The sequence below is a fragment of the Sciurus carolinensis genome, chromosome 11, assembly GCF_902686445.1.
Source record: "Sciurus carolinensis chromosome 11, mSciCar1.2, whole genome shotgun sequence".
NCBI classification, from domain to species: Eukaryota; Metazoa; Chordata; class Mammalia; order Rodentia; family Sciuridae; genus Sciurus; species Sciurus carolinensis.
In genome coordinates this window covers 66,332,203-66,350,877 of record NC_062223.1, presented here as the reverse complement: position 1 = coordinate 66,350,877, position 18,675 = coordinate 66,332,203, and the positions used below count along the sequence as shown (strand labels likewise).

Sequence of the window (18,675 nt, the reverse complement as noted above, 5' to 3'; positions counted from 1 at the left end):
AGGTGAACAACTATGACTCCTTAGGAGAATGAAAGTAGTTCACTATAGCTGAAGCTTACTTATTTGCCAATTACCAACCACTCACACAATTTCCTTGAGTCTTGTAACAATTTCTTCAATAGCTTCAAACCTCATGACCCACAAGCACAAACAATCCTTAGTAAACACAGTGATTTCAACATACCATTTCTTTAAAATTATCCATTTAAAATAGTCCCTAGAGTGAGCTTCTATGTAATATGTACATAGAAGAAAAGACTATTATGTTTTGGCTTTTGAATTAGGTGCTTTGGTAACTATTCTGTTTAATCATTAGTAGGGGAAAAAAATACATGTTAAACAAGAGAGTAAAATTAAAACAATAAGCCAATTTTCAGAAATCATACAACCTAACTGAACAAATTAAATAATTCCAGGATCTAGATGTTTTTGGAATCAAACCACTGATTTTTTAAAACTGCTTCAAGTAACATTCACACTTATGGAGTAAGAAAAATGGTATCATTATTTATTCAGATTAAAATCAAACAGGAAAGATTACAATGTATCAAAAATAAATACACAAGCACATAGTTCACAGAACTTATTTTATTTTAAAAAATAACAGAAAATATGATGCTTATTTGGTTGTGTTTTGATACATGCATAAATGTTATGACCATGTTTCTAAGTAACATCAATATTTTGTCAATGCTAGGACCAGGAGTGGCAAACAGGTACAAAAACAAAGATATCCCAACCTACATCACTATCCTTTGTTGTGCAGATTTCTAATACTATATAAACAGTTGATGCCGGTGTTTAAGGGTAAGGAATAGAATATCTCCTAAAGCAGTCCTGATATCAACCAGATCTTTAGGTAGAATATGAGAACCAGGAAAGGGACTCTAGACCCGACAGGAATGGATTATCTGCCTAGCCCTCACCTAGGGTCTACACATAAAAAGACACGTCGATACGCTGTTGGTGGGACTGCAAATTGGTGCAACCATTATGGAAAGCAGTATGGAGACAGCCACATCAATGTTTACAGCAGCTCAATTCACAATAGCTAAGCTATGTAACCAATCTAGGTGTCCTTCAATAGATGAATGGATAAAGAAAATGTGCTATATATATATATATATATATATATATACACAAAAGGGAATATTAATCATAAAGAAGAATGGAATTATGGCATTTGGCAGTAAATGGATGGAACTGGAAACTGTAATGCTAAGTGAAATAGCCAATCCCAAAAAACGAAAGGTCAAATGTTCTCTGTGTTATCTCTGCTATGTGGATGCTAACATACAATAAGCAGGGGAGGGAAGAATAAAAGTTCAGTTGATTAGACAAAGGGAAATGAAGGGAAAGGACAGGAGATAGGAAAAGGAAAGACAGTAGAATGAATCAGACATAACTTTCCTAAATTCATATAAGAATAAATGACCAGTGTAACTCCACATCATGTTCAACTACAAGGATGGGATCCTAATTAGAGTAAGTTATACTCCATGTTATGTATAATGTCAAAATACATCCTACTGTCATGTATATCTAAAAAGAACAAATTTTTTTAAAAAGTCAAGAATAATAAAAGAGAGAGAGAGACATATTGAAGCTGGACATGGTGACACACACCTGTAATCCCAAGTTCTTAGGATACTGAGAAAGCAGGATCACAAGATCAAGGCCTCCACACCTTGCAAGATCCTATCTCAAAAATAAAAAAGGCTGGGGATGTAGCTCAGAGGCAGAATAGTCTTGGGTTCAATCCCCAATACTATAAAAACAAGTAAGACAGGGTGAAAGGAAAAATGACTTCTATCATATGATGGCAGACCAGAAAGCAAATGGAATGGTATCCATATCCTTTAAGAAACCACAGACCCAAAAGGAGTAAACTACACCTTGGAAACCTTTTGTTGGTTGATTGGTTGATTGGTTGGTTGGTTGGTTGGTTGGTGTGGGTGTGTGTGTATGTTTGTGCAAGTGTGTGTGTGTGTGTGTGTGTGTGTGCGCGTGTGCGCGCATTATATAATCTTTAGAAAAGTCTTTTATTTATTTATTTTTGCAGAACTAGGGACTGAAACCAGGGGTGCTCTACCAATGATCTACGTTCCCAGCCCTGTTTATATGCACATAAATTTTTTTGAGACAGGGTCTTACTAAGTTACCCAGACTGCCCTGGAACTTGCTTTTCTCCTGCCTGGACCTGCTGGAATTACAGGCATGTGCCACTGTTTCCAACAAGAAAAGTCTTCCTTCACTGTTTCAGTCTTGTTTCAGCTGTGTCTCAGAACATAAAGGGAAAATTTACTTTGTATGGGATGACATGTAAAACTGTTACAAAAAAATTGTACTCCATAAGACAGAATGGAGAAATGGAAGAATTAAAGTTTGCAGGTTAAGCAGACCCTTCCCTTGTTGAGGCTTTCCGTCCGTTGTCAATTCTGGAAGACTGGGGTTTCATTTCATTAAAAGTACTGGTGCATGCTTGCAACTCCAGCCACTCAGGAGACTGAAGTAGGAAGACTGCAAGTTTGAGACTAGCCTCGGCAACTTAGAAAGGCCCTAAGCAACTTTGTGAGAGCTTGTCTTAAAATAAAAGGGGTTAGGGATGAAGTTCAGGGGTAAATTGCCCCCATGTGCAATCCCCAGTACTAAAAAATAAAATAAAAAAACTAGAAATTTTTCATATAGGTGCCTAGAACCAAATTCATTGTGACAAAGTATGTAGAGAGGTAATATAGTCAAGAGGGCAGCAGCTTTTGGTAATGTTTGAAATTTTTGTAACAAATATGTATTACTACAATAAGTAAGATATAAAAGAATTTAGCAATAGGGAGGTCAGTTAAAGCAATATGCCAAGGAATATGGAGGAACATGTACCAGGAATGTGCAACAAAACCATAATAGTTGAGTCAAAGCTGAACAGAAAAACAGATATGCACAGGGGCAGAGGGTGTATCTCAGTGGACAGGCTTAGCATGGACTTAGCATGGGCTTAAGATGCAGCAAGACCCTGAATTTGATCACATACACACACACACACACACACAAAATAGTAAGCAGAGATTCTAAATCATATGGCACCGAGCCAGGCAAAAGGACCAGTGAGAAAGCAAGTTTATAAGGAGGTAAAATCAAGATGTGAGTAAAAGTGGGAAGAGGTGTTGCATGCCAATAATCCAAACAACACAGGAAGATCACAAATTTAAGACCAGCTTGAGCAAGAACCTGTCTCAAAATAAAAAATCAAAAAGGGCTGGGCCCAGCAACTTAGGACGCTGAGGCAGGAGGATTATAAGTTCAAAACCAGACTCAGCAAATCAGCAAGGCCCTAAGCAACTTTGCAAGACCCTATCTCAAAATAAATAAATTAATTAAAAGGGCTGGGGATATGACTCAGTGGTTAAGTGACCCTGAGTTTAATCCCCCATACCAAAAAAAATAAAATAAAATAAAAAGTTGGAACTGTAGCTCAGTGGTAAAGCACACCTCGGTTCAGTCCCTAGTACCACCACCACCACCAAAAATAAAAATAAAAAATAAAAATAAATTAAAATTATTCACTTTTTCTTATGTTTTAACTGTCTTTTGTTTGGGGGGGAAAAAAAAGGTCTCCCAATCCTTCTAAGTTCCAAGTCAACAAGAGAATTTTAGAACAAAATTTTTAAAAGGCCAGGAAGTGTTATAAGCCTGTAATCCCGGCTATTTGAAAGGCTGAGGGATCTCAAGTTCCAGGTCAGTCACAACAATTTAGTGCGACCTTGTATTAAAATAAAAAATAAAAAGGTCTGGTAATACCTTACAGAAATAAAGCAAGCAATCATGAAATTCATATGGAAGAATAAGAAACCCAGAATAGCTAAAGCAATCCTTAGCAGGAAGAATGAAACAGGGGGTATCGCAACACCAGAACTTCAACTATACTACAAAGCAATAGTAACAAAAACGGCATGGTATTGGCACCAAAATAGACAGGTAGATCAATGGTACAGAATAGAGGACATGGACACAAACCCAAATAAATACAATTTTCTCATACTAGACAAAGGTTCCAACAATATGCAATGGAGAAAAGATAGCCTCTTCAACAAATGGTGCTGGGAAAACTGGAAATCCATATGCAGCAGAATGAAACTAAATCCCTATCTCTCACCCTGCACAAGACTCAACTCAAAATGGATCAAGGACCTCGGAATCAGACCAGAGACCCTGCATCTTACAGAAGAAAAAGTAGGTCCAAATCTTCAACATGTCAGCTTAGGATCAGACTTCCTTAACAGGTCTCCCATAGCACAAGAAATAAAAGCAAGACTCAATAACTGGAATAGATTCAAACTAAAAAGCTTTTTCTCAGCAAAGGAAACTATCAGCAATGTGAAGAGAAAACCTACAGAGTGGGAGAAAATCTTTGCCACTCATACTTCAGATAAAGCACTAATTTCCAGAATGTGTAAAGAACTCAAAAAACTCTACACCAAGAATACAAATAATCCAATCAACAAATGGGCTAAGGATATGAACAGACACTTCACAGAAGAAGATCTACAAGCAATCAACAGCTATATGAAAAAATGCTCAACATCTCTAGTAATAAGAGAAATGCAAATCAAAACTACCCTAAGATTCCATCTCACCCCAATTAGAATGGCGATTATCAAGAACACAAGCAACAATAGGTGTTGGAGAGGATGTGGGGAAAAGGTACACTCATATATTGCTGGTGGGGTTGCAAATTAGTGCAGCCACTCTGGAAAGCAGTGTGGAGATTCCTCAGAAAACTTGGAATGGACCCACCATTTGACCCAGCTATCCCACTCCTTGGCCTATACCCAAAGGACTTAAAATCAGCATACTACAAAGATATAGTCACATCAATGTTCATAGCTGCTCAATTCACAATAGCCAGACTGTGGAACCAACCTAGATGTCCTTCAATTGATGAATGGATAAAGAAACTGTGGTATATATATACAATGGAATATTACTTAGCCATAAAGAATGATAAAATTATGGCATTTGCAGACAAATGGATGAAATTGGAGAATATCATGCTAAGTGAGATAAAGCCAATCTCAAAAAACCAAAGGACAGGGCTGGGGATATAGCTCAGTTGGTAGAGTGCTTGCCTTGCAAGCACAAGGCCCTGGGTTCAATCCCCAGCACCGCAAAAAAAAAAAAAAAAGAAAGAAAAAACCAAAGGACAAATGATCTCGCTGATAAGTGGATGATGACACATGATGGGGGGTGGGAGGGGGGCAAGAATGGAGGAAGGAGGGACTGTATAGAGGGAAAAGAGGGGTGGGAGGGGTGGGAGGGGTGGGAGGGGTGGGAGGGGTGGGGGGGAGGAAAAAATAACAGAATGAATCAAACACCATTACCCTATGTAGATGTATGATTACACAAATGGTATGCCTTTACTTCATGTACAAACAGAAACAACATGTATCCCATTTGTTTACAATAAGAATAAATTTTTTAAAAAAAGGGCTGGTAATATAGCTCACAGGTAGACCATTTATCTAGCATGTACAAGGCCCTCGATTCAATCTCCAGCACTAAATGAATAAATGAATGAATAAAATAAACGAATAAAATGAAATAACAAAACAATATACCAGAAGGAATAAAACAAAATTTGTTTCTTGAGGGACATGTAACACTAACATCCCTGTTTCAAAATAATATTTTAACAAAGATGAAATTCTATAAATACTATTATTTTTAATTATATACACCTGTGAAGGTTCAATAAAAGACATATTAACATTTAAGAGTGTATAAACCAATATGCTATTTCATTGCAATCTCTGAATTTATGTAATATTAGTGGCAACTGCAGATTATAACACGCCATAGCATTCAAAACTTGAAAATTCTCTTCATGCTTTAATCATAAAATCAGAACAATGATTTCAAGAAGCTTAAAGAAGCAATTTTTTTCTGAGGTTACAGTTATTGATCTTTTAATATCGGTCAATTTGCACAGTCTAACTCTTACTTCCTACAAAAGACACTATTGATAAATAAGGTGAAAAATAGGTGTGTGGAGGGGTACTAGGGATTGAACCACTGAGCTGTACCCCAGTCCTTTTTTTCTCAAGGCTAACTGGCAAAGTATCAAGAAGTTAACTCCAGGAATGAAGTACAAAAAGGACAAGAGAAAACTCAATGAAAAGTGTCAGGCCTATAAAAACAGTTAAAAAATAATCTAAGTTCAACTCCAGGAATGAAGTACAAAAAGGACAAGAGAAAACTCAATGAAAAGTGGAAGGCCTATAAAAACAGTTGAAAAATAATCTATCTGTAGGACTGGGGGTATAGTTTAGTGGTAGAGTGCTTGCCTAGCCTGTGTAAGTACCTGAGTTGGACACCCAGCACAGCAAAAAAAAAAAAGAAAGAAAGAAAAAGAAAAACTATGTACAAAGTTACAAAGTCTATCATCCAAGGAATTCTTAATTTTTTCTTTCTTTTTTCTTCTTTTCCTTTGGTGATTGGAACTGAACCTGGGATCTCAAGCACGCACTCTACCACTACCCTACACCCTCAGCCCCTCTTAATTTTCCGTAAGTATTATTAATGCAGGTATTAAAAGTGAATGTTGTTTCAACTTGTAATGTTATGGAAATGAATTTTTATATATATTTGACTTTTGAAAGTATGAGTTACCTCAAAATTATGTTTAAGAAACTAAGTCAATTTAGCATTATTCTGTCAGATCAATTCCCAAACATTTGCAAACAGTCAGCATTATAAAAAAAATTTCATGAACCTTTACATTTCTAGTGGGTTAAAGAGTGTCCCTCCAAAATTCAAGTCCACTCGAATCCCAAAATGTGATCTTATTTGGAAAGAGGGTCTTTGTAGATATAATTAATGATATAATGAGAAGAAATTATTCTGGATACAGGATAAATTCTAAATCCAGTGATTGATGTCTTTATAAAAGAGAGGGAGATTGGGTCAAGGACACAAAAACCATGTGAAGAGGGAGGAAAAGATTAGATTTCTGGTTTTATAATACCCACCTACTTGACTTGTCACTTCTCACAAAGTCCCCACAGTTGATCAGTGACATTCTTTGATGCAGATCAGTATAGAATATCTCTAAGACTACTGTATAGAATATCTCTAAGACTACTGAAATGGCAATTTTATTTTCCAAAGTACACACCCTTTAAAGGGAAGGAGTCAGAGGTTAACTGAAATATTTGTATCCTGCAAACATTTGCATACATTATGATTTGGATCTGAGGTGTGCCCCAAAAGCTCACGTGTAAGACAATGCAAGAAGGTTCAGAGAAGTGATTGGGTTGTGAAAGTCTTAAGCCAATCAGCAAATTAATTCCCTGATGGGATCAATTGAGTGGTAACTGAAGGCAGGTGGGGCATTGGAGGTGTGACTTTGGGGTACATATTAGTATCTGGCAAGTGGAGACTATTCTCTGTGCTTTCTGATCATGATAGGAGCTTCTTCCCTCTACCACATTCTTCTGCCATGACGTTCATCCTCACCTTGAGTCCTGAGGAATGGAACTGCTGACTGTGGATTAGATCTCTGAAACCGTGAGCCCCCAAATAACTTTTCCTCCTCTACATTTGTTCTGGTTGGGTCTTTTAGTCATAGCAGCAAATAAGGTGACTAAAACCTCCAAGTCCTAAGGAACTTTATACCTAAACTTATTCCCATTGTCTCCAGCATTAATTGCTCTTATTCCAATGATTTCCATTGTGATAGATGCTCACAAATACTTTTTTTTTTTAACTCTCACTGGACTTTACTACTTCTACAATTCAATTCTACAAACGTACCTTATCAAGGTTGGGAGAGTAGTTCAATGATAGAGCACTGGCTTAGCATGTGCCAGGCCCTGGGTTAGATCCCCAATACAGAATCCCCCAAAAAGGAACATGTATTGAGCACTAATAAGACAAACAACACTGGTATTTAAAAAAAAAAAAAAAAATAGTCTTTTTATCTTGAAGAAAAAACTCTCAAAGTTTTCCAACCAGATATTCTTACCCATCAAAATCAGTTTATTCAAAATAAAGGTCTTAACTCATTTTGTCCCATAGTCCCAGATGTGGAACATATATAAAAACTCAAATATAGCAAATAATGTATAATGTAATTATATAAAATATAATTATGACAAATATTAGTTAATATAATATATATAAGCTCTAGCTTATGATCTCCAACCTACTTTAATGCACCTACGTCAACACCATTAAAATATTCTCAAAAATAAGTGCTTAATCTCCTTCCTCCATTTCCTTAATTTCTCCTGCTAAAGTTCTATAATTTGCTTTATAACACAACATGCCAGCTGAAACAATTCAGGGTTAAGATTATCCTTGATATAAATTCTCAAGAGATAAAATAATGTACTAGAGTGTAATAAGCATCAGGAAACCTCCAGCTCAGAATTTTCATTCAAAAGCTGTGTATCTGTTCACAAGTAATAACTTATGAGCCACTAGTGGGAGGAAACCTTCACTGGTTCCTCCTTATCCATAAATTTGATGGAAATAGAAGATCTGTACTTTCATCTGCAAAGCTCTTAACTTATCCCATTGATCTCCATCTGCCACATATGACTCAGATATATTCCCTTGCTTTCTATGACTCTGGATTCTGATCTTCCCCTCCTCTGTGTATTGAGATTAAATACATGAAACTGAAAATTCAGATTTATAGTGGTTTCTTGTTTTAAAAAAGTCCAGAGGAGCTACACCCCAGGTCTGCTATGATAATCCTACTACAAGTCATTAGGAACCCAGGTTCTTTCTAATGTTTTGCTTTGACATCCCTGGGGTATGGACCTTTATTATTTGGCCCAATATGACTGCCAGAGCTCCAGTCTTTAATCAGAATGCCAGTCTCAGAAAAGAGAAAAGCTAGAAGGCACACTTTCATCCTTTAAGAACACTTTTGAAATACTGTCATTCATAATTTTCACCTACACTGAACTGACCAGAACAGATTCACAGATTTATACTTGTTATAAACTTGAAAATGATCTCTTTTGCACAGCCCCATAACTAGTCAAAAATCAATAGTAGTTCTATCACTATCATAGAGAAGAATGGCTAATGGGGAGAACCTAAACATCTCTCTTAAATTCTCCAAACCCTTCTTCTGTGATTCCTTTTCTTTTCTATACCCTTAGCAATGGTATTCCCCAAAGTTTGGTCCTTGGTCATCCATTCTTCTGCCTCAATGGCAACTTTCTACAGCTCTACCTACTCTTACCTGTCCCATTTTTTGAAGACTCCACTCAGATGTCTATAAAATAAAACCCAGTATCTTCCAAACCCACAAAGACATATGCAATTTTAAAAGAAAAACATTTTAAATCCTCTATTTAATTCACAGTATTACAAGTATCTCAGACCTTGAGGTTTGCAACTTGAAGTCACCTCTGACTTCTCTTTCCACAAGCCATGAGTTGCAGGTCATAATAAACTTTTTAAAAGAAATTAAATATGGGGATGGGGATATAGCTCAGTTGGTAGAGTGCCTGCCTGGCATGCACAAAGTCCTGGATTCAATCCCTGTACCACACACACACACACGCACACACACAAATTAAATATATTGGACTACATGAAATTTATGCAGCATGACATGGGACATGCATTTTATTAAACTAACTTTGGTCCCTGCAACTCTACTACATTCAGCCCTAAGTATTCTGGGTTTCGCATTCACCAGCACTTGCAAATTTAACCGACTACAGATTGAAAATAGTCAGAAAAAAAATATTTTGTCTTTACTGAACATATACAGACTTTTTCTTATCAGTATACCCCAAACAATATAGAATAACAACTATATAGAATTTATGTTGTATCTTAAATAATATAGAGATGATGGAGGATATATACAAGTTATATGCAAATATTCATCATTTCATATAAGGGACTTGAGTATCTACAGATTTTAGTGTCCTGAAGTTGGGAAAGGTGTCCTGGAACCAATCCCCCATGGATACCAAGAGACAACTGTATAATGTTCTAAAATCATTATCCTAATTATCAAATTCATGAGCTTATTTTTAGCCTTCATTATCCGTACAACATCTTCAGAACATTTCATACTTATTTACTATTTTCTCTTCCTCAAAATTTGGTACACCCTGGTCTTCCATGATACCTCACAATCTTTGTTCTCTTTCCTAGCTTTGTTCAGTTTCCTGGCTGTTACTACTTTATCAACCTCTTGAATTCTGATTTCTCTCTCGGTTCAACCATTATGTCACTCCTCTTCTCATTCTACATATTTCCTGAGGAATCTAATTCTTTTCTTCATATCTGACAATCAACTAGCTATTTAAAATTATCAAATTAAATCTCTAATCTTTACCTATCTTTACAACCTGACATATATTTATAATACCCAAATAATATCTCTATCTTGATTAGCTTTTCATCCAAATTCATTCCTTCTCCTAAATGCCTTAATTGTATTTATATCATCATTACCCACCCATTACTCAGGCTAGAGATTTTGTTATCCTCACCTACTCTTCCCACTTTATTCCTCATATTCATTCATTACTAAATTTTGCTAATTTGAGCTTTCAAATTTCTCTAGCATTCCATATCTTCCTTTGTATTCTCACTGTAAATGCTCCAGAATTTTCTGATACTGATATTTCTACCTCCAGTTCATTACCATGAGTCACTTTTCTAGATTAATTGTTTTTCAAAAACCTCACTATCTACAGAGTCAATGCTAAATTCCACAAAGCTATACATAGTCTGATCCCAATCCACTCCAACATCAAAGCCCACCTCCATTCCCATTTATACTACTCTCCATTACAGTAACAGGACACACACATACTTCCACATTTTTCTCCTTGCCTATAATCTTTGTCTTCCTTTCCATATAGCAAAGACTTACTCATCCTACTCAACTTCATTTAAACATCACCTCTCATAAGTCTTCTCTTTCTCTCAGGAAAATAGATCCATCTTCTTATTATTACTTCTTACTTCAAGACTGTCTCCATTAATGACTAAGTTAAAAATAGTTTTCTTTTCTTTTCTTTTTTTTTTTGTTTTTGTTTTTGTTTTTTTAACAGTGTCTGTTGCCCAGTTGAACTCCTGGACCGAAGTGATCCTCCTACCTCCTGAGTCTCCTCAGCAGCTGGGACTATATGCAGGCAAGGACCACCACACCCAGCTCTGGGACTCACCTGTTCACTCATTTATTTACTGTCCTAGCATTTGGCACAATGACTAGAAAATAATAAATATTTCTTTCAAATCAGTTAATCCCAAATAGTTCTTGACAGTTGGTAAAAAAAAAAAAAAAAAAAAAAATAGCCAGGAAATTCCAACTCCTTCAATATAGAATGAGGATGAGGAGGGGATCTTGCACTATGTATTCCAACAGTTTAATAATAATTTCCTTTTAAAAATGGATAGTTGATTTTTAAATGCATAGGCTCAAGGGACTAGCCTCGGTGTAACTCAGTGCTCTAGTGTGTGCTCAGTATGCACAAAGCCCTGGGTTCAATCACACACACACACACACACACACACAGAAGCCAGGTGTGGTGGTACATACCTATAATCCCAACTACTCAGGAGGCTGCAGCAGAAGGATCCCAAGTTCCAGATCAGTCTTAACAAGAACCTACCTCAAAATAAAATTTAAAAAATAAGGGCTGCTGGGCATGGTGGCACAGACCTATAATCTCAGCAACTTGGGAGGCTGAGACAGGAGGATTGCAAGACAAGCTTCAGAACTTAGTGAGGTCCAAAGCAATTCAGTGAGACCTTGCCTCAAAAATAAAATAAAAAAGGTTGGGATGTGGCTCTCTGGTAAAGCACCCCTGGATTAAATCCCTGATACCAAAAACAGGGGGACGGGGGCTTAGGGTATAGTTCTGTGGTAAAACTCTTACCTAGCAAACACAGAGGCTCTAGATTCAATCGCCAGCAGAGGGGAAAAAAAGTCTCAAACTACAGTATTTTAAGTATTATACATAATTTACCTTTGGCCTTACCTCACCTATAACATACTGCTTAAATGAAACCAATTAATTACCTATGAAGTATTCCAAATGCTTTCTCTAATATATGCAAACACTTTGATATGGAAAAAAATACAAGAACCTCAAATGATTATCAAACTTAATTCTAGGTTAAATAAAATCTAGATAAGTAGATTATTTCTAAATTTATTAATGGAAAGCAGAAGTAAGGAAAAATAAAAGTAAAGGCATGTAGGGAATTTAACTCAGTAGTCACCAATTTTTGACAAATCTGAGTGAAACTAAAAGTAAAACAGTTGGCTAAATAACTATTAGAAACAAAAATTTTTAATTATTCTGTACATATGTAAAATCTGGAAAAAAAAGTCGTAATTTCAAATTATCAAAATCAAACCACTATTTTAAAAAAAAAAAAAAAAAAACGAGGTTTTCAAGCTACGTTTTCCTGAACAGGATAGCAGCATCATAAGCACAAAACTGGAAACAAGTAAATGTCCAATAATAAAGTGAATGTTGAAGTTAAACTGATATTCACACAAGATGTAATAATTCCACCACTGAAGATTGTTTTTCTGAGATTTTATAGCATAAATATTTCCTTATATTGCACTGGGGATATAGTTCAGAGGCAGAGCGCTTGCACAAGTCCCTTGTTTCCACCCCCAGTACCAAAATAACAAACAAAACAACAACAAAAATCCCTGTACTACCAGTATGAAGTTAAGGGTATCTTTTTATCTTCCTTATAGCCTTTTTCAAATTAAACCTTTTATTTTGAGGTATCATAGATTTACGGTTGTAAAGCCAGGGTTGGTGGTGTACATTCATAATCCCAGCTACTTGGGAGACTGAGGCAGAAGGATCAAAAGTTCAAGGCCAGCCTGGGTAACTCAGCAAGACCTTGTCTCAAAATAAAAAAGTAAAAAGGGCTGGGGATGTAGCTCAATGATATAGGGCCCTGGGTAAACAAACACATCAGCTATCAGAAATGAGAGAAACCATTGTATCCTTTACTTTAGTTCTCTTCAGTTGTAACATCATGAAAAATCATAGCACTATACCATCACTAGGATACAGACTTTACTATAAGTCATCATTCTTATTCAGATTTCCCATTTTCTTGTATTAGTTTGTATGAGTAGTATTTAGTTCTCTACAATTTCATCACCTATGGAATTTCATGTATCCACCATGCAGTGAAGATACAAAACAGTTCTATCACCATAAAAATCCCTTCTGTTGCCCTTTTATAACCACATCTCCCCTCTCCTTTGTTTTTTTCCACATTTCTAACAATTGTGTGTTCGCTCAATATACGTTTGTTAAATACTAAAGTGTTAGGTACTCTTCTTTCTATGTAACTTGCATAGCACATACTTACTCTTTTTTTTTTTTAAAAGCAATTTTTCAACACAGGGTTTCTTCTTTCAATTTAATTTTAAAATAGATATTCAAAATTCAGTTGAAAGTATTATTAATGGAAAAGACACTTTAGGTACAAAAGTAAAGAGAATGTTGGTTGAATAATTCCAGGAACTCTTGTATTAAATCTTGTATATATTTCAGTAACATATCATCATAATATGATTAGCTTTTAGAGAGAGCTGGATAATAAAATCATATTAATGCCCAAGGAAAACTATGTAATAAAGGTCTGCAGAATCAATTAGATTGAATCTTCAATTGTAATTTTTAAAAGTACATAGATTTAGTAGATTTTCTTCCAATAAGTTTTTACAGAGGAAGACTATAACCACAAATCAAAAGCAACCCTGGGTTCAATCTCCAGTATTAAAGCAAAAAACAAAAAACCTAAAAAAAGAAACACTGAACAGCTCACTTAAAAGAGTGAAATTTACTGCATGTAAATTATACTTGAATAAACTACAAAAACTTACCCCAAACAGAAAAAATTATACAGTTCACTATGGAAGATTATGGAATTTATACAAGCTTCTAGATTTTTGTTACTCTAAAAAAAAGAAAAAGAAAAAATTTTACTTTCCATCCTGTGAGAAGAGGAGCAGCCTGGGGGCGGAAGCTTGTAGGATTGCAAGTGAGCTACAGAGACAATCTATGTGAAAAGAAACTAAAGTCCACTGTGTTGAATCCAAGTTGTGGGTCAATGGCATGCAACACTGAGGTATGGACACATTCAGAAGAATGTCTTCACTAGGAGCAACCCAGCATGGGAGGTGAGAGCCTTAATAGGGTGAGAAATGTGTACACATCCAGAGGGGAGACAAATCTGGGGAGTCAGAGTAGGCTGGGGAAGCCCTGTATTAAGTCAGAGTACGCTGGAAGGCCCTGTATTGAAGCACCCTACTACGGGCTCTTAGATCCTGACAGAGATGGAGGTGAGGAAAGAAGAGATGGAATGAAGAATCTGAGCATTAGGAGGGAAAGGGGACGGTGGTGAAGAAGAAAAATCAGTTATAAGGTTGGGGGCGTTGAGCATGTAACTCAGTGGTAGATGCTTGCCTAGCATGTGTGGGGCCCTGAGTTCAATCATCACAGCAAATAAACAAAAAGGTTGGTTATAAATGAGAAACTAAACAAATAAAAATATTAAGAATAATGAAAACCAGAAAGCCAGATATCTTGCTGTCTGTGAAGAACATTACAACCTGTAAAAGGATCCTGGAGTGTTAAACTGAAATCAGAAGTATCAGGGTGAATTCAATTTTCAAAATGTAAAGCAACAGATGCAAATGTGTATGTGTGCATACATACATATATTTGCCAGTTCCAACCATTAACAACATAAAAGCAATAAGACCCGAGCACTGAAAAATGTCATTCTCCACTAAAGGGAATCAGGGATCCCTAGAGAAATGGCTAATTCCAGGGTCAAGAGAAGGAAGTACAAAATAAGCTGGGGGGGGGAGGGGGGAGTAGAGAGCTCAGTGGTAGAGTGCTTGCCTAGCATGCAGGAGACCCCTAGATGATATTCAACAAAAAAGAAGCGGGAGGAAAAAAGATAATCCAGGAAAATCTTTGGTTGTTTTTGGTTCTGGTAGTACTGCAGATTAAACCCAAGAGCCCCATACCACTTAGCTACACCCCAGGCTTTTATTTTTTATTTTGAGACAATCTTGCTGATTTACCAAAGTTGGCCTTGAACTTGTGATCCTCCTGCACAGCCTCCTGAGTAGCTGGGATGAAAATAGGCATTTGCCACCACACCAGCCCAGGAATATTTTATGCTGAAAAGTAAAGATATACGCAAAGAATGATAGGGATATATCATAAAGACATAAAAACTAGCTGTACAAATGAGAAATAATTTGATCACCAAAATAAATATTACTATGGCCTAAATGTTTATAACCCCCCCCAAAAAAAATTCAACCCCCAAGGTGACAGTACTAGGAAGTGATAATACTAGGTCATGGGGGTGGAGCCCTCATAAATGGGATTAGTTCCTCTATTAAAGAGATCCCAGAAAGCTCATTTGCCCTTTAGGCCATATGAGGTTAAAGTGAGAACATGGCTATGAGGAAGTAGACCCTCACTGGACACCAAATCTGCTGGATCCTAAATCTTGAACTTTCAGTGTTTCGAACTTTGAGAAATAAATTTCTATTGTTTATAAATCACGCAGTTTAAGATATTTTTGTTACAGTAACAGATTAAAACAAACAGTAACAGAATATAATCCACTAAAAAAAAAAACATAAAACCATGAATTCATAGACGTCAATAAATGAATCCATCAAGTTTTTGTTGAGGAACAAGTATTTACATAGTTTCAAAGTACTCCTCACAAAAACTATTAAGTATTAACTTCACAGTAGAGAAACCTGGCAGATACTGATTATATACTCAAAGTGAAAATCATCAATAATGAAGTAAAACTGTGCACCACCTAACTGGAAAATGCAATGAGCATTGCTTCTGTGATACTCTTGCCCAAGTGCATAACCTATGTGTATCTAACCATGAGAGAACAGACAATTCCAAAATGAAGGAAATTCTACAAAATATTACAGACTGTAATCATCAAAAGTGCCAAGGTCATGAAAGAGAAGAGGCAGGAACTGTTCCAGATTGAAGGAGACTAAAGAAACATGACAAATGAATGCAACCCATAATTCTGCAGTGATCTTTTTGCCAGTAAAGAAATTAACAGCACAATCAACAAAATAACTAGATGTTGCACTGTATCAATATGAATTTCCTATTTTGATGCCTGTACTGTAATTATGTAGGAAAATACCCTCTTTGGAGAAAATGCACACTAAAGTATTCTAGGGTGACAGGTCCTCAGATCAACAGCTTCCTCCCAAATTGTTCAGGGAAAAAAATTCTTTGTACCCTACTCGTAGTTTTTCTTCAATTTGTGACTGTTTAAAAATGTTGGAGTGGGAGGGGAAGTTGGGCACAGTGGTGCATGCCTATAATCCCAGCTTCGCTGAAGGCAGAGGCAAGAGGATGCAAGTTCCAGGCCAATCTCAGCAACTTAGTGAGACGCTGTCTCAAAATAAAAAATAAAAAAGACTGGGGTATACCTCAGTGGCAGAGTGCCTCTGAGTTCAAAATCCAATGAGGGAAGTGGGCTGAGGATGCAGAACAATGTCACTGAAAACTAAACAAGGTTAAAAACAAGCTGGGGTTGTAGTTCACTGGAGTCCTTGCCTAGGATGCACAAGACTCTGGATTTGATCCCAGATCACAAAGGTTAAAAACAAAAGTGTGATCCTCCACACTTAAATCTTGGTAGGAGACACTAAACTATGCAAAATTACTGGGAAACAATATGAAATTTTGAAACCAGAAGACACTCTAAATATAGCCCAGACCCTTCTCTTAAATAACTGACCTCAATCAGGTCGCGTGTGGTGAAAGATGAAAGAATATAAGAATTCCACTAAAGAAGGGGAAGTTCTTAGGAAAGCAGTAATGAGAGGGACAATGGACCAACAAGAGGGGGTGGAACAATGGTATTCTAACACTACCAATGACTGTGACCATCAGCAAAACACAACCTCAGCATCTCTGAAAAATGAAGGGAATAGAAGGAATGTAAGATTCCTTTCAAGCGTGAGGCTGCAACTACCCTGAAAAACATGAATGCTTCCCCAGTTCAGTTTATTATTACATTGTTTACCTATGTAACCATACAAAGGAATGCAAACAAAATTAAAAGTGCATGGACCTTTAATTCTCTTAAATTGCGGAAGTCTATCAATTAAAATATAAAAGGCAATGAATTAGCCAAATTGTTCCTTGTGAAGGAAATTTTATAACAAATGAAGAAAACAATTTAAAAACACATTAAAGTGAAACATCATCTCCAGCGATCCGCGGGATGCGTTTAGTCCTGAAGGAACGGGGAGCATTTCCCAGAAACGTTTAAAAGTGCAAAGATCCTTTCCAACTTCGTCCGTACCAAGCGTTCGGAGGGGCGGTCAGTAAATGCCCCCAATCACGCAGGGTGAGGTAGCACTGGACTCTCAGCACTTCCTTTTGGAGAGGACAGCCCCCTGCGTCACTCGTTACTCACTCAGGATGCAGGGTAGAAGTTCATCCCGGAGGAACTTAACACAGTCGGCTCCCGCCCTCCCAACCCAGCGGTCCAGGGCCCAATCTCGCCGGCACGAGGGCGCTGCCCCTAGTCCCCGCGCGCCTGCAGAGAGAGGGTCGTAGCCCCAGACTGACCCGAGGCTGGCCCAGTTGGTCCTCCCTGGGCCCGGCCGGTGCTGCCTCCCCCTCTCCGCCCCTCGTGCGGGTGCCCCACGCCCACCGCGAGGTTCTGCCATGCCAAGAAGGCCCGTCGCCGCCCGCCCGCTCCGCCGCCGGCAGACCAGGGCCTCCCCGCCTCCCCGCCTCCCGGCCGCGACGCCCGGCCCCGCGGAGCCCACTGGACAGCGGCCGGGGGGCGGGGGCAAGGAGGCCCGGGGGCGGCGCCCGCCCCACACCCTTACCTGGCTTCTCGTGGTCGTAGCCTACCACAATGAAGTAGTCGGCCAGCCGGGCCATGGCCGCCGCCGCCGCGCCCGGGAAGCGGATCCCCGTCGCCGCCCTCGCCGCCGCCGCCCACCCGGCCCGGGAGGGCTCAGCATTTTCCCTGCAGCGGCAGCAGCGGTAGCGGCAGCACTTCAGCCATGTTTGACAACCGAGGCGCGTTCTGCGCCTGCGCCGCGCCTGGCGCCCGCTCCTCCCCCGCCCCCACCCGACGGGCTCCGCGGCCCCGAACCGCGGTGGCGAACCCACCCCCACCCGCGGCGGGCCGCTCCTGCGGCGATCGCGGGAGTGGGTAGCCGGGCTTATCCCAGCCTCGAGCCGCCTCTGGAGCCGCGGGACGTGGCTTTGAGGCCTCTTTGCCGCTTCGCGGTCCCCATTCCCTATTTTTCCTAAAGCAAGGGTCTATTCTTTTTTTTGTTGGGGGAGGGCGGGGAGGGCGTGATTTGGGAAACCGGACCTGAAGAGTTGAAGGGTCACTTGGAAAGTTTTCACTTTGCGCTGCTTACTACCACCACCAGCAAAGATGAGATTCTCCCGCCCTCGGCTGGAAGCTTGGAATTTGCACCGCCAGGGTTTTTGCTGCATGTTTCCTGTTTATGTTGTGCAGATGGGAATTTTAGAAACATGCCACCGAGCAAGCGGGGGAGGGAGAGGGTTTTGCGCAATCCTCAGGCGCCTCGGGTTTCATTGCTGGTTGGGCCGG

General features: G+C 38.6%; 1 protein-coding gene across 2 annotated transcripts in view; it reads right to left on the bottom strand.

Moving 5' to 3' along the window:
- The window catches only part of Sbf2 (SET binding factor 2), a 456,025-nt gene extending 437,901 nt beyond the window's left edge, over nucleotides 1-18,124 (bottom strand). For both annotated transcript variants that reach the window (XM_047516120.1, XM_047516121.1), the window contains exon 1: nucleotides 17,933-18,124. In XM_047516120.1, coding sequence (XP_047372076.1) covers nucleotides 17,933-17,987 — 55 coding nt within the window. In that variant the 5' untranslated portion in view covers nucleotides 17,988-18,124. The remainder of the gene's footprint in view (nucleotides 1-17,932) is intronic.
- Nucleotides 18,125-18,675: the final 551 nt, after the last annotated feature.